Consider the following 15,532-nt stretch of genomic DNA (forward strand, 5'->3'; position numbering starts at 1 on the left):
GGGCAGCTGTGAGAGAAAATGTCTCATGGCTTCTGAAACAAACACCTAATTGTGCTGACACGAAATGGCACTTGGAAACGGAATTGTGACTTCTCAGATGCAAAAGTGACTGGTTTTTGCCCCAAGAGGCGATACTGTAGATCGCTCGTGAGCAGTTACTTGGGCATTTTAATGAAGGTCCACAATGATCCATATCTACCCAGCTTGCCTCTAACTATATTCTGTATTGCAGTCTGATCACCTCCCATTTCTTGGGGGCGATAGAGCCTTCAAGTGGCCTACACCTTGACATTATTTGGAAAGTGGAATCACGGCTCTCCTCCAGTTCAACGGGAATCGCACCGCTAAAATTTCCCAACCCCTGTTTCCCACCTCAAAATTGTTCTCGGCATAACATGCCTTTCCCTGGCTTGTTTCCTGTGTATGACAGCCAGGTGACATGATTTAATTACATGTCAACTTTTCACAGAAAAAGAAAATAAACTGCAGAAACCCGCATCTGTCCCTCAAATGGTTGTGCTAACAGGTCCAGGGAAAATTCAACACTGAATGTATGGCCCCAGACCCCAATCCCTTCTTTCAGAGTTGGGAGGTTTACCCAGATCACGGGCGTTGTCGGTCCCTTGGTAAATTCACATCTCCCTTTTTCTTGTGACTTCCCAAGAGGAAGTGTGTTGGCAGCAGCAACAGCTATTATGCGACATTCCGAGAGCCCTTGGTGTGCAAAACAGGGCCTCCTGGTACAGATTTTTTAGACGTCATTTCATTTTTAATGCCTTGTCGAGTACAAAGAAATGTGCAGAACAAACATTCTGGCTCCATCCCTGGCATCCCATTTGTTCTCGGAGTTCCAAAAAGCTGGCAGTCACTAATATAACCAGGATGGAGAGCTCACACGACTTTTATTTAAAATTAAATAATAGATCTTTATGGCTACAAGCAAACACCACCAAGGCTCTTGCACCATTGGGCTTTCCATGTCTTCATTCTAGGCAATAGTTTGTGACCCCTCGCCCAGGACTACGTACCAAACAGACAAGCGTTCCTCAGCACTTACGGCAGGTCATAAAAATCTCTCCCTTGGCTCTACGTCCGTAATATCATCATCATGGCCGAAACGGACCGAGTCCCAATTTTTGTCTCATCGTCACAAAGATACGATAGCATGTTTGCCTTAAAAGGCCCACCTGAGCTGTCTTACCACAGGCTATGATAAAATAGCGTTTAGAACATACCTGAACAAATTTAGTCATCAAAAAGCGTCACTCTTTTTGGCACAATTTGTTTAGTAGGCATGACTTGGTAGTTACATTCATGAAAAGCATCCTTACCTGACAGGTGGAGAGTATTTGTACTATTCAAAAAACTGAAAATATATTCCGTAAAATAGTCTGGAGACGGCAAGTCTCTTTGCCCCAGACAAACACCTTGGAGGGACAAAGTGATGATCGTCGCTGCCAACCGAGGGAGTGTGTTTTCATCGGCGCCATCCCCGCTCAGTATTCCCGACTTTTTCTGCAGCATTTTGGTGTCCATACACTGAAATCAGAAGCAGAGTAAAAAGAAAAAGCTTGCACCTCGAAAGCCATTTTGATTAAAATATCTCTAGGATTTCCCCAAAAGACAAAGAAGAGTTTTTCACCTTAAAGAGGTCTGAGCTGTTTGTAGGAACACAACTGTCAACATTCTCTAGTCTCAGACAGAATTCTGTCTGGAAAATGCTTGTTTCTTTTATCTGACTGGACACTGTATTTTCTAACTCCCACCCTAGTGGTCCTCGGTTACCTAACCTTTCCCACTACTCCCTCAGAGATGTGTCTTCTCCAAAGAGATCTCTCGCTCTTCTTGTTCACAGGCTTCCAGGTGGTGACTTGTTTTTCTCCAGCTTCAAGTCCAGCCCACAGTGTGAGGACTTTCAAATCTCTACTCCCGACCTTGACTTCACACCGGCCCCGCGGCCTCCTGTCATCACAGAGCACTTCCTTTTTAACGCCTGCCTTTAGTCTCAGGCTCAATGCGTGCTAAGTGATGACCAAAGCTGGCACAGTCTCTGTGCTCTTTGAGCTCCCATAGGACATGGGATCTTTTCCATGTGTACACTGAGTGGTCTTCAATTAAATTATGAGCATCTGAAAGGCTAGACTCTAGCCTTACGTGCCCCTAGTACGCCCATTCATAAAAATCTCTCCCTTGGCTTTACATCCATAATATCATCATCATGGCCGAAACGGACCGAGTCCCTATTTTTGCCTCGTCGCCACACCAACATTTACTGAGTACCTACTGTGTGCCAGACGCCATGCTAGGTCCATTACACTATGTTCTCTTTTCATTGTCCCAGAGCTCTGTGCACAGGATACCCTTTTCCCAGACCACCTGACCAGTGACAGGTAGAGTCCCAATGCGCACTCAGATCTGACTCCATAGCCTATGCTCTTAAATACCCTTCCTTTTGTGTAGAGAAATAAACGGAAATCCAAGCTGCTGATGGGCCTTTCCTATCATCAAAGTGAGTTCCACAGCATCGTGCTTGGGACAGACAGATTAGGTTTTAAAATTATCTCTGCTGTTTGTAACTGAGCAAACAAACTTGGGCCAAATGATTAACTTTGCTCACTCTCATATTCTTCTCAGTAAAAAGGGACAATGCTGCCTACCACAAAGGTTATTAAGATTAGATCATGTGTGTAAAATACTTAATATGGTAGCTGGCGCACGGAACACGGTCAGCAAATCATAGCTACTATTCTTGTTGGTCCCAGTGTCCAGTGGTGCCCCTGATAGACAGGAGGCTGGAGAAGGTAGCAAGAGCCATCACGAAAACTTTTCCCTAAAGGCTCCAGAGGAGCCACTAATGCATAAACAAAAGAACAATATGGTATGTTCTAGAAATATCACTCTGGTGGCAAAGTAGTGAAGACATTGCCAGGGATAGAAACTAAGGGCTGAATGTCTAGTTCAGGAGTTATTTATTAGTCCAAGTTACTTCTCGACCTAAGGTGGTAGCACCAGAGATGGAAAGAAATGGACGTATTTGAGGCACATTACAAAGGACTTGTAGGAAAATGTGAAGGAGTCCAAAGAGTTAAAAATGGCTCAGGTTTCTGGGTTTGTCAACTGTATGATGGCGATACCAACCCATTATTCCTCCACGTAAGAGTCAGGGCTAGCAGAGAAGTCTGTGGAGATCCCTGCTTATCTCCCATGGAAACAGCAAACAGTGGGGGGGGAAAAAACAGGAAGAGGTGGGAGCAAGAGACTGAGCCAAGAAGATAAAATAGTAGTTGGATAAAAGAGAACGAAGGAATAGAGGGATGTTTATACTCTGGGCCATCAGGGAGGGTGGCTGCGTTAGCGTACTACGGGGTAAAGCTGTTTCTTGGTGAGCTGGTTAAGGCCCCCCTGGAGTGGCTGTTAGTGGCTTCACCTGCAGAGGCCGAGTCCTATGCAGACCAAGACCTGGAGCTGCTGGTAATGGCGGGCCTGGTCTGGCGGCACCGTCTGTGGCCTCACGCTCTCCAGTCGGAGACAGCGGCATCCTCCGGTGAGATGCCCACAGGCCTCCTGTACAAGTCTGGATCGAGTGACTAAGGATTCCTAAGGGAATTCCGGCCCAAGCGAACAAAGGACCCTTCCCAGGAACTGGAGACAGTGCTCTCCTCCAGAAGATAACCGTCCGAGGCCCAGCAAGGGTTACGAGCTCTTAATTCTTCTTGACTGAAGAGGCGGAAAAAGTACGGCTACGCATAATCTCGAATTATTTTATTCTGTTCTCGGAATGTTGGCTCTCACGTACGCTTGGAGGCCCAGGTATTTGCGGCCTGTGTTGGATAACCAGAAATCTGTGTCGAATATGTACACGCCGTCTGCTTCGAAGCGGCTAACCTGAACCGATCTTGTATCATATGGATGTTGCACTGAAGAAACTGTATGTGGGCGTACTTCCTTATTGAAGCGGAAACCGAATTCTAGAAAGGAACCCGTTTTCTCAGTTGGAAGTGGACACAAAAATATGGCCCTATTTGGAGAGTCATGAGATGAGAGTTACCAAAATGATGCCCACAAAGACCTCAGGAAACAGTCTTTCCACCTGTGTGCCAATCGCAAGAGAAATTAAACGTTTTTACAGCAAGTTGGAGGATATGTCGGCTGGTCGTTGAGCCACAGCATGAACGCACAGACACCTTTGGGCTCCTGGAAGCCAGAATTGAGGCCAAAAACCAAATACGCCCATATACATCACTACGGACTGAATGACTGCGTTCCCCCAAATTTCAAATGTTGAAGTCCTGCCACTTACTGTGATAGTGTTAGGAGGCGGGGCCTTTGGGAGGTGATTGGGTCATGAGGGTGAAGTCCTCAGGAATGGGATTAGCGCCCTGAGGAGAGAGACCTCAGAGAGCTCCTCTGCCCCTTCTGCCATCTGAGGACGCAGTGAGGGGATGGTCTCTGAGGAATCAGGATGGGGGCTTTCACCAGACATCAAATCTGCCCAGTACTTTGATCTCAGACTTCCAGCCTCCGGAACCATGAGAAATAAATTTCTGTTGCGTAGAAGCCACTCAGTCTGTGGCATTTTTGTTACAGCAGCTCAAAGACACACGTCAATGAAAAATTCAAGAGAGAAAAATAAAACAGGTTTCATGGCACTCTTCAAAATGCACTGGTGACTGTTCAATCAATTCTTTAAGAAAATGTGGCTTTAAAATTTTTCCTACGTCCAGAGCACTTTATCTGCTCAAACTCCCCACCGCAAGGCAGAAGGCATGAAGGTAATTGAAAGGCCAGCTCTTGCTGGAACAGTAACGAAGGCCGGAAGGGACCAGGTGCCTGGTTCCTCACAGTGGGAGCCACGAGGAAAGCAAAGCACTTCGAGAGACCCCTGAACATGTGCGGCACAAATCAAAAGCTACAGAAGAGCTATTGTCTGTGCTGACTGTCATGAATAATGCTTTTTGCAAGCTGCTTCTTCGGTGAAGCAACGAATGATAAATTCACCTCTCTCACACCGGTTCTGTCTTCTTTTTCCCTGGCCGGAAGGCGAGGCAAAGAGCATCGCGTCCTCCCCACCGTGGGTCAGTTCTTGGAGATCGATCGGAAGCCATGAATCACTCACTTTCACGTTCAGGAAAAGAGAGTTGTCCTGTCACCTGGCTTTCCTGCCCACCCAACCACCCACCTGCCTTCTGGCTAGAACTCCTTTTACAATCATTAGTCATCACCCTTCCCCCTTTTATACTCAGAATTTCAAATGATGTCACTTAACATCCCGTCACTAAAACCCACAAATACCTCTCTTAGACGTCCTTGACTGTCATGGGGATAAACAAGTGACAGAAAACAGGGCTCCAAGTCTGTCTCTTAGCAGCACGGCCAGGTGCCCTTCTTACCTGACCTGTGCCCTTCTTACCTGACTTCGAGAGGTGTCAAAGTACTGCCTGGTGAACGCCAAGATATCTTCCGTCTCATTCTGTGAAAGGAAATAGGAGTCTTCATCCTGCCTGAGGCTGAGGAGGCTGTGCAGGTAAAATTTATACTCTTTATTACTCATGTTGAGCTTAGAAGAACAGATCTCTTCCTGGTGAATAATATAAAAGAGGAGGAGAATAGACACTCTCTGGACCACTTCTTCTCTGAGCTGATCCTCAAAATCTCCTCCAGCTATTAGCAACAGGGCATCTGGTTCAAAGCACTGTGCCAAAAACAAAACATAAAACAACAAAAGTAGAAACAAAGTTTAGCAAAGAGTCCTAGAACACTAACGACCGCCCGCCAGATCTCCAGTGCTTATTATTGTACGAATGGGGGGGAACACGGGTAGGTCTAACAGCCAGCTTCAAGTAAGGTAGTCGTGGCTGGACTTCTACACATTGATGTTGCCCTCCCGGGGAGCCCTTATTCCCTGAGAGTAATCTCTCTCTCTCCAGATGTCCATCTGCTGCCTTGAGTAAAACCCGTTGGCTCTTTGGCGTTTACGGTACGGACCCCATTGCATTTCGAATGAAATCTAAGCTCCATACAATTTTCTCTTTGGTCTGGCTCTTGCCTGCCTACCTCTCTTGTCTTACCTTAGCCTTTCTCCACCTCGCTCACTAACCTTCCGCCCCTGTGATTTTCCATCAGTTCCACCAAGCTCTTCCCACCATCTTTCGGGTCTCCTTTCCCCTCAATTCTCCAATCTCAGCTTAAAGAGATACCCCGTTGAGGATCCACACCCTACCCAAAGTAGAAAGCCCCGACCCCCGCCCCGTCCCACGTTCTCCAGCACAGCACCGTTCGATGGAAACACAACCCTCGCCACAGAGGCGAGTCACACATCACTTCAAATTTTCTGGTGGCCACATTTGAAAAAGCGAAGTTAATTTTAATAATACATTTAGTAATGTGTCTTACTGAAACCTAGATATGCAAGATATGATCACTTCAACTTGTAATCACAATTTTAAGAAGTTATTTGTGAGCCATTTGACAGTCTTTTCGTCATGCCAAGTCTTCAAACTCTGGTGCGTACTTTACACTTACCAGCACGTGTCGATTCAGATGAGCCACGTTATCAAGTGGCCCACGGTCACACGTGGCTGGTGGCAGCTCTAACATATATCACGTTTATTTTCTCCATAGCACTAGTGTTCTAAACTTGCTTTCTCCCCGTGTTAATTTTCGCTCTTCCTTCGAGAACGAGTGGTCCATTAAGGCCAGGTTCTGTCCGTGCACGGCTCTATCCTCAGCATCCGGCACAATCCCTGGCACTTACAAGGTGCGGAATGGAATGAACGAACGCCACCTGCCTCGCCTTTATCCTACCTAAGAGAACGGCTAAAAAATATTTCCACGACGCTTTACTTGCTTTACACCCACAGCAAGACGTCTGGCTCATCTAATCTGGGAAGTCTGCATGGCAGAAGGTGTTTCGGGTAACGTAACGGGACAATGAGAAAAAGATACACACAGGGCTATGGAAGGGAAGCCCTCCTCACAAGACAGGAGCTGCCTTCCTTCAGAGACAGTGGGGAGCTCCTGACAACTCTCCTAGGATCCCAGAGGCACAGCCACAGAATGAAGGCATGGAGGGATGCCTGTCCCGAGCCCCAGAAGGACTCTTCCCAATGTGGGACAATGTATGATGGTACCTTTTCATCTATTCTCTAAGGTGGAAATTTCAGGCGTCTTAATTCCATGGATGCTGTGTGTCCCACCAGATATCATCTGGGACATACCATCTGAGTCAGGAAGAAACATGTCATCTGTCTCCAAAGCAAAGCATTAATCACATTCTTCATAAGCCATACAGGTTCTGTTCTCTCCCCAACTCAACTGCGATGGGGTAAGAGTTCGGCAAAAAGAGAGACATCGGCTTCACATCAAGTCACTCAATGTGACTATTAAGCTCCACCATTGAAACCACCCCAGCACATTTCTGTTTCTTGAGTAGCAGACGAGAAAAGTCCATGGGTCGGTAGCTATTGGCGGGGCTGACACCAAGACTCAAGGAGGTTAGTCAACTGAAACACAGTGTCATCAAGCCTCTCTTTGTAACATACCGCCTCCTGAAACCAAACTATTGATAGCATTAGCTAGCCTTTACTGGAAGCCAGGTGCCCAGGATTGTGCTAAGCGCCTTCTGTATTTGGGCATTCCTCAATCTAATCGCTTCTGGACAAAGTCAGATAATGAGTTTTTTGATGGTAAGAACATGATTCCAAAATTTTAAATAGAAAACAAAATGGCCCCAGCCTATTTGATAAGTCACCAACTATTTCTGCAATGATGTAAAGAATTAGAGTACCAATTCCTCAATTATTTGGTGCCTCGTGAATTAAACAGTGGGTACATTTGTGTGCACAGGATCCAGCATGAGGTATGTCCTCCTTCTACAAGGAAGGTATACCTGTAGCATATGTGAAAAACAAGTCTACAAAAGGGTAGATAATGTACCTAAAATCACAAAGCTAATAGTGGTTGCCCAATCTTAATTCCCACTATGCCAATGATTCGCTTTATTTGCTTATCTCTTTGTTTTGGGCCATGAAGAATTTGAGCTGTAGACCCACCTATGTACTGAAAGTGCAACCCCTTCAACCAGTAATTTTCTCTCCCTCCTGTTTGATAGAAAAAGAGGTCAATTGGGGCGCCTGGGTGGCTCAGTCGGTTAAGCGTCCGACTTCAGCTCAGGTCACGATCTCACAGTCCGCGAGTTCGAGCCCCGCGTCGGGCTCTGGGCTGATGGCTCAGAGCCTGGAGTCTGCTTCCGATTCTGTGTCTCCCTCTCTCTCTGCCCCTCCCCCGTTCATGCTCTGTCTCTCTCTGTCTCAAAAATAAATAAACGTTAAAAAAAATTTTTTTTTAAAAATTAAAAAAAAAAAAGAAAAAGAGGTCAATGGGGAGGCCAAGTAATTGGTAAGGCTCTAATATAAATCAATGAGAGAACATACTACCACTTGAAGATTGAATGAGTTCCTGTTGACAGACTTTCAAATGCTGTCTAGACTGTTTGATGAGGTTGAGTAGGTAGGCAAAAGGGTATCAGTGACACGAGAAATGGGACCTCCGTGAAGCCACCTGACCAGATACATGTGGCCAGAGCTCGGTTGACAGCACACAGCAGAGTATATGGCTACACTTCACCCATCTGACGTGCCTCACACCCCTGTCCATTTGTGGTTCCTCTTCAATGTACCTTTCTAGGATTGGAATAGGAGGGATGTGGCCTGGGGCAGCAGAGGAGAGGGTAAGATCTGAAATCATACCAATGTTCGCTCCAGAAGTGGTTTCTAAAAAGCATGTAACATGGAAGGTCAATTGCTTTTGACTGAAAATGTTTTAAATACCTGTGGAGCATCTCATTTTGTCTGACTAGAGATTTCAGTCATCTTGAATGAACAGAAGTTGCCCAAACTTTGCTTTAAGTTTCTGACACCTGCTGGAAGAAAGCTCAATTGCGAATCAAATGACCATGAATTGAAAACCTTCTGCCCTTTTATGATATTTGATTCTTCTTTTAAACGTGTATTTATTTTTGAAGCACACAAGTGGGGGAGGAGCAGAGAGAGAAGGAGATAGAGGACCTGAAGTGGGCTCTGTGCTAACAGCAGTGAGCCTGATGTGGGGCTTGAACTCACAAACCATGAGATCATGACCTGAGCCGAAGTCGGTTGCTCAACCGCCTGAGTCACTAAGGTGCCCCCGAGACATCTGATTCTTAAAGAAGTTACCTTTGTACGGAAGACAGTGGCTTGAGGAAAGAACACGGTAGGAAACACCAGAAAATCGAACAGACATTGACATGACAAAAAGCACCATGGGGGTTGATGGTGGACTGGACTTTCCGGTTCATCATCACAAGATTTGTTTCAGTTGTTAGAGCTGTTAGCAGTGGCTGGGTTGTTTTGGGGGGAGGACGTTTAGTCCAATTTTGCAAATACTTACACCTCATAGGCATCAAGACCCATCCAAAGCACTGACCCTGGTGAAGTGATTCTTTGTTAAAGAAGAATGGACTCATTCAGGAATAATCCATCGATTTTCCTTTTAATCTTGTCATGTGGGTGCCTAAGTTTTTTGGGGAGAAAAGCACAGATTCTGGATTGCAATAGCCAAATCAGATCACCTCCCCCAGCTGCTGCATTCAGCTTTGTTCATTGCTTATGCGAGGAGAGAGTCTCGGTAACAAAAAGCAACAGGAAATCTTTCTTCTATGTTAATAGGAGTTGTCAGACTTGATAAACTTTAAAATTTTTAGATCCAAAGATGCTTAAAGTTGATTTGGGGTTCTGGATAAGCCCACTGGCCTTTTTCAAGTTCTTAGGCTTTTACAAGGTCTTCTGGGGGGAGAGGGTTGTCTTAGAATTGATCATAAAAAGGAAATTATATTTCTTCCTTTTCCTGCCAAAGAGTTGGAGGGGTGTTTGCTGATGGCAGGCACTGGCTTTTTGTGGACCCATGACCAGATTTTGTGGCATTTCTGACCGACAAGGAGATAAGTCTTACTGAGAAGGGTTAAGAAACCTGTTAGATCAACAAGTTAAGATAAAGCTCGATGCTGTCCACTCTTCAACGCACGGCAGGTTAAGACAAACGCGGGAGGGAGGTTGAATTAAATGCAGGACCTTAAAGCAGTGGTTCTCTACCCTGAATGTGTCTGAGAATCTCCTGGAGGTCTTGAATAAACACCCCAAGCCCTGAACAGTTGGTGGGGGTGGGGTGGGGGGGGAGGGGACAGGAGGGAGTGCTGAGGAGGATCTTATTTTCCAGAAGCGCTGCGTTGGACATGTCCATAACATACAGGAAATGTGAGGGCACAGAGACAGCTGGCGTTCTCGTGCCCCAGCTAGTTCACGTGTGGCCCTGCGGTCCTCACAGAGAGCTCCCTGAGGAGAGGACCGGCACTTCGGTCTTACAGATGAGAAAGCTGAGGTTCCGCGTGACCTAACAGCTGGAAAGTGCCAGAACAAGGATTTGGGCCCAGGGCTGGCTGACTCCAGATACCAGGTTCTTATCCCTTCACCGCTTCTGGAACTCATGGAGGGTTATGGTTCTCACCATTACTGAAGTGGAATTTGTTCTCTTAGAGTTACTTAATCCCTCATTAAATTCATTAAAACGGCAGTCTAACCCTTCTCATTGAAAAGAAACCAGGCCACGATCAGGCAAGACTGTCCATTTTCAAAGGCTGAAGTTTGAATGGATTTAAGTGCACAGTGCTTTCAGATAGTTCAGATTGATTTACACACACACACACGCACACACACACACCCATTCAGTTTTTACCTAAGCCTGAAATAAAACTGGAAACTTTTTGTCTCCCCCCCAAATTTAAGACACTCACTTCCCTCTTTTTTTCAGACATTTAGGGATATGAACTCATCCCCTTGCCCTCTTTTTACCACAGAATTTCTAATCTAAACCCTGCCTCTAACTGGACGAAGTTCCTAAAAAGACACAAAAGATCCAACAACAAGCTAAGCCCTGTGGCTTGTGCCAGAATGCAGATGCTTGTGAAATCAATAGGACACTGTTTCTCCCCGGCTTTTTATGAATGACGCGGAGAGATTTCATGGAATCCTTGCCTATGGGTGATTCAGGTGAATTGTAGCCCTCTGAACAAGTAAAGCTGAAATTTGCATTTTTTTAAGGTTTATTATTTATTTTGAAAGGGGGGCCAGAGAGAGAGAGGAGAGAGAGTATCCCAAGCAGGCTCAGCACTGCCAGCACAGAGCCCGAGGCGGGGCTCAAACGCGTGAACCGTGAGATCATGACCTGAACCGAAATCAAGAGTCAGACACTTAACTGACTGAGCCACCCAGGCCACCCCATGACTTTTTTTTTTTTTTACCTCAGTCTTTTACACAAAGAAATAGCAGCAGCAAGAGGGCGAAGCTATTAAAGACTGTGTTTCACTTCGTAGGAATAAAAATAGCTGAAACAGAAGCGAAATTGGCCAAAGTCTCGATAATGTCACAGAAAACAAAAAGTGCAAAACAGTGTCTCCCTCTGAAAAACAAAACAAAACAGAACATAGAACAATTTTGCATGTTTACATTCCCCCTAGCTTGACTAATATTCAAACAGCCTTAATAAGGCACTTTATGTCATTAGAGGAGAACATTTCCCCACAGCAAATTCTCAGAGGACATTAATAAGACATGACTCCCACTTATTTCCATGGGGAAGTCTTATGTTGCTATATATATAAATTAATGTCATCACAGATGGGTTGCCTATTATAACACATGTTTGCTCTGGGGACCCTTGGGAATTTCGCTAATTATTGTATTATTCACTGTTTGCACAGAGCAGAGACAAATTCTATTAGCAGACCCTTCTGTCAGGAAAGAAAGAAAAGCCAAAAAAACAAAAAAAATAAAAAAACAAAAAACACGAAAAACAAAAACACTTGGCCAGGAAATGTTTTCCCTAAAACTAAGCACGATTGAGAAAGTCTGCCAAAATTTTTTTTTGCTGGAGGCAGTTACTAGATTTATTTATTTATTCATTCATTCATTCATTCATTCATTCATTCACTCATGTCTTCATTTATTTATTTGTAGGTTCATTCTGGAAAAAAAAAAAAATCTCGCCAGTCAGGAAAGGGATGGTGAAGAGTGTTTTTGTCTATTTTTGGGTATAATTAAGACATGGGCTCCTACCTCTGGTGAGGCTCCTGTCAATTCCCCTACCCTGACAGAGACATTCTGATTCTACCTTAAATGCTGAATTTACATTACTGTGGATGTTACCTTCATGTGACCTGCACCGAATTTTTTTTTTTAATTCCATCCCAGGCAAGTTAATTCAACCTCATCTATGGAGGGAGAAGTCTCCACAGAGTATTTGGGGAGAGCTGCCCAGACAATGCTGAGGTGCAGCCAGGGCATAAGAGTCGCCTGGCAAACCGGGGGTAGGCTGTGGGCCCAGGCCACAGGAGCCACAGACCTCATTTTAGCCCAGATACCTCATTTTTAAGAGGGTGATCACCCAATTCATTAACTGCCCACCATGCAAAATACTAGAAAACACCAATCAACGATCAGGCTAAAGTACTTAAAAATCCGACATTAAGGGTGCTTGGGTGGCACAGTCGGTTGAGCATCTGACTCTTGACTATGGCTCAGGTCATAACCTTACGGTGGTGGGATCGAGTCCCCAGATGGACTCGGTGTGGAGCGTGGAGCCTGCTTGGGATTCTCTCCCCCGCCCCCATCTCCCTACGCCCCTCCCCTGCTCATACATATGCATGCTTTCTCTCTTAAAATAAATCAATAAACTTAAAAAATTCAACATTAGACAAATATAATAGTACTATCATTATGCCATCAAAAACAAATCGTATCTAACCAGTGACGCACAAGTTCACGGCAACCACAAAAGCAAAGGGGGGGGGGGGGGCGGGGAGATTAGTGAATCAGAAAGAAGAAAGAACTGAAAGTTCATGCTTGTGGGGCACCTGGGTGGCTCTGTCGGTCAAGTGTCCAACTCTTGATTTTGGCTCAGGTCATGATCCCAGGGTTGTGGGATCAAGCCCCACATTGGGCTCTGCACTAAGCATGGAGCCTGCTTCAGATTCTTCCTTGCTCTCTTTCCCTCTCTCTCCCTCTCCCCCCTCCTCGGGCATCCCCCCCCCCCCAAGTTTGTGCACACATGCACTCTTCCTCTCTCTCTCTTAAAAATAAAAAGTTCACACTTACAACTAAATACCTCTGAACATGCAGAAGGGTCATAGAAAGGCTTCTACAAACATGACCATTTTACTACAACAAGATCCTCCCTGTTTTCAAGTACTATTTATAGAACGCTAAATGACTTTCCGTATCCTCAATATGGGAGACATGACATCACAAGGCACGGCCCGCTTGGGTACCGCATTTGAGTTTGCCTTACTGAAGCAAATGGCTAGAGAAGCCACTGCTCTTTCTTGAACGTTCCCTGGTACCTGATCCCATTCTGTTACACTAACCAGATGGCAATCTCCTTGCATTCCGTTTGTCCTCCGCGGGCAGCCAGTTTTCTCCATCAGTGTTTTGAGGAGGCTTCCAGAATGGTTCAGGGGTGGGGGACCGCCAGCAGAGAGAGCTCGTAGCGCTTCCGTCAGGTGGCCTGGACTCCAAGTGCTGCCGCTGTCCTGGGTTGAGGGTCTTTCTGTCTCAGTAGAGGGAACAAGGCCGAGGAGGAGGAACAATGGCACCCAAAATACCGGAAGCTTTGTCCAGAAGCACATTTCCACTCTTCCTTTACCTCAAGTCAGTGTCTAATGGAGTTGGGTGGCTTGCCGTTCACCGTGTAAACTTGTAATGGGAGGAATTTCTGTGCTAAAGGGGGGGAATGAAGGCCTTAATTACTGCGGCCGCGACGTGTTTGAAAGGATTCATTAATTGGGTGGCTAAGCTGATTTGCAAGGGCAAGCTGTTTCTGAACAGTAGGGGGTCTGTAGGTCATTTACAACTGCGAACAGCAGGAAACTATCATGGCTGGAGACTTTTGAACCGTAGAACATCCAAGAGGTTTGTCACACTGCCTCCTTCTAAAATAAAAAAGAGTAAAAAAGTCAGGAAGAGTAAGTTTCTCTGTTTATCTTGCACGGGGTACAAGTCACAGGAACCGGACAGGAAATACCCTCATTGTATCCCATCTGAATGTAGAACTCTGTGAGGTGTGGTTCTCATCACTCAAGTAAACAAATAAAAATAAAGAGAAAATCAATTTCTTTTTATTATTACCATTTTTTAAGTTTTTTAAATGTTTACTTTTGAGAGACAGAGAGAGACAGAGTGCGAACTAGGAAGGGGCAGAGAGAGAGAGAGAGAGAGACAGAATCTGAAGCAGGCTCCAGGCTCTGAGCTGTCAGCACAGAGCCCGACCGGGGTTTAAACCCACGAACCATAAGATCATGACCTGAGCCGAAGGAGGATGCTTCACCGACTGAGCCACCCAGATGTGCCTGAGAAAATACATTTCAACAAATTACATACATCATGCTGAGTGAGAAGGTTTTAGGTAAGAAGGGTACTATGGAAGAAAATTGTCACGTCCAGAAAACACTGGTCATTTTCGAGTTTTTAATTTATTAAAAGTACGAGCTAGCAGAAAAACAAGAGTGTTTCAAGACCGCAAGAGCCACAATAAATCCACAGACTCAGTGGTCATTAAAGGCATAAAGACAATGTTAGAGCCAATCAGCTTTCTGAAAAAAAAAAAAAAAATTAATCTCTTCAATCTGTTGCTTAAGGAACACAAATTGTTAACAGCATCTCATGTCAGATCTTGGCCCAGAAATGACCTAATAATGACTGTGAGGTAGTAACAAAGATACTGGGATTACTTTCAGGATTTAAAAAAAAAAGAGAGAGAGAGAGTTTAAGATTCTTATGTTAGCATTAAAAGATGACAGAAGATGCTACAAACATTTCTAAACGCAGTGCTTACCGTTAGAAGAAAGATAAATGGCTATTTCTCTGGAGCTCTGTGGCCTTCTAAATCTCGGAGAGTATTTTGTGATTACAAAGTCCTCTGGTTTTAAAATTCCTTGACTGTGCATTGGAAGCAGGAGAGGATTATTTCAACCCAGAGACGTTTTCGGTTGCTGTGGAGAAAACTGCTCCGGGGATGCCAATGAAGGCGGGTAAAAGTGAGAACTTTCTGTCTGGCAGATTTTCAGGAAAATCAAATAAAAGTGGCTAATGAACCTAAGGTTTTAGATCAATATTTACCAGTTCTCTTAGAAGTCTAAGAAAAACCTAGAATTTCTTACAGTCACGTGCCTTTTACTCTTAAAAGATCTAGGTCAAAGGATTCCACCTTGCAGGACGGAAAGGCTTTAGTGTTAGATCGAGATTTCTTTTTTCTTTTCAGTTGCTTCTCTGTTTTATCAACCCTCAAACCGAAGATTTATTGAAAAAGTAAGCTCTTTAAAGCCTTAATTTTATCAGGTGCAGAGGTTTAAAAGGTTGAAGGCATTCGAAAATCTGTAAAAAGCTGTCTTTAAACAGGAGGAAAAGTCTTTATCGGAGGCATAAAGTTCTTACCCGGGAAGTAAGTG

General features: G+C 44.9%; 1 protein-coding gene across 5 annotated transcripts in view; it reads right to left on the bottom strand.

The window, feature by feature from the left end:
* SLC39A12 (solute carrier family 39 member 12) overlaps positions 1-15,243 on the bottom strand; it is an 87,416-nt gene extending 72,173 nt beyond the window's left edge. The window contains exons 1-4 of one of the 5 annotated variants that reach the window (XM_019460646.2): positions 14,920-15,243; positions 13,454-13,800; positions 5,411-5,692; positions 1,332-1,539 (exon numbers count right to left, since the gene is read on the bottom strand). In XM_019460646.2, coding sequence (XP_019316191.2) covers positions 1,332-1,539; positions 5,411-5,692; positions 13,454-13,714 — 751 coding nt within the window. In that variant the 5' untranslated portion in view covers positions 13,715-13,800; positions 14,920-15,243. Of the gene's footprint in view, positions 1-1,331; positions 1,540-5,410; positions 5,693-13,453; positions 14,018-14,919 lie in introns of all 5 variants that reach the window. The other 4 variants (XM_019460644.2, XM_053895124.1, XM_019460648.2 and 1 more) reach the window with 4 other exon arrangements.
* Between the last annotated feature and the right edge of the window lie 289 nt (positions 15,244-15,532).

This window comes from Panthera pardus, unplaced genomic scaffold (genome assembly GCF_024362965.1).
Source record: "Panthera pardus isolate Hobbes unplaced genomic scaffold, ASM2436296v1 HiC_scaffold_6, whole genome shotgun sequence".
NCBI lineage: Eukaryota > Metazoa > Chordata > Mammalia > Carnivora > Felidae > Panthera > Panthera pardus.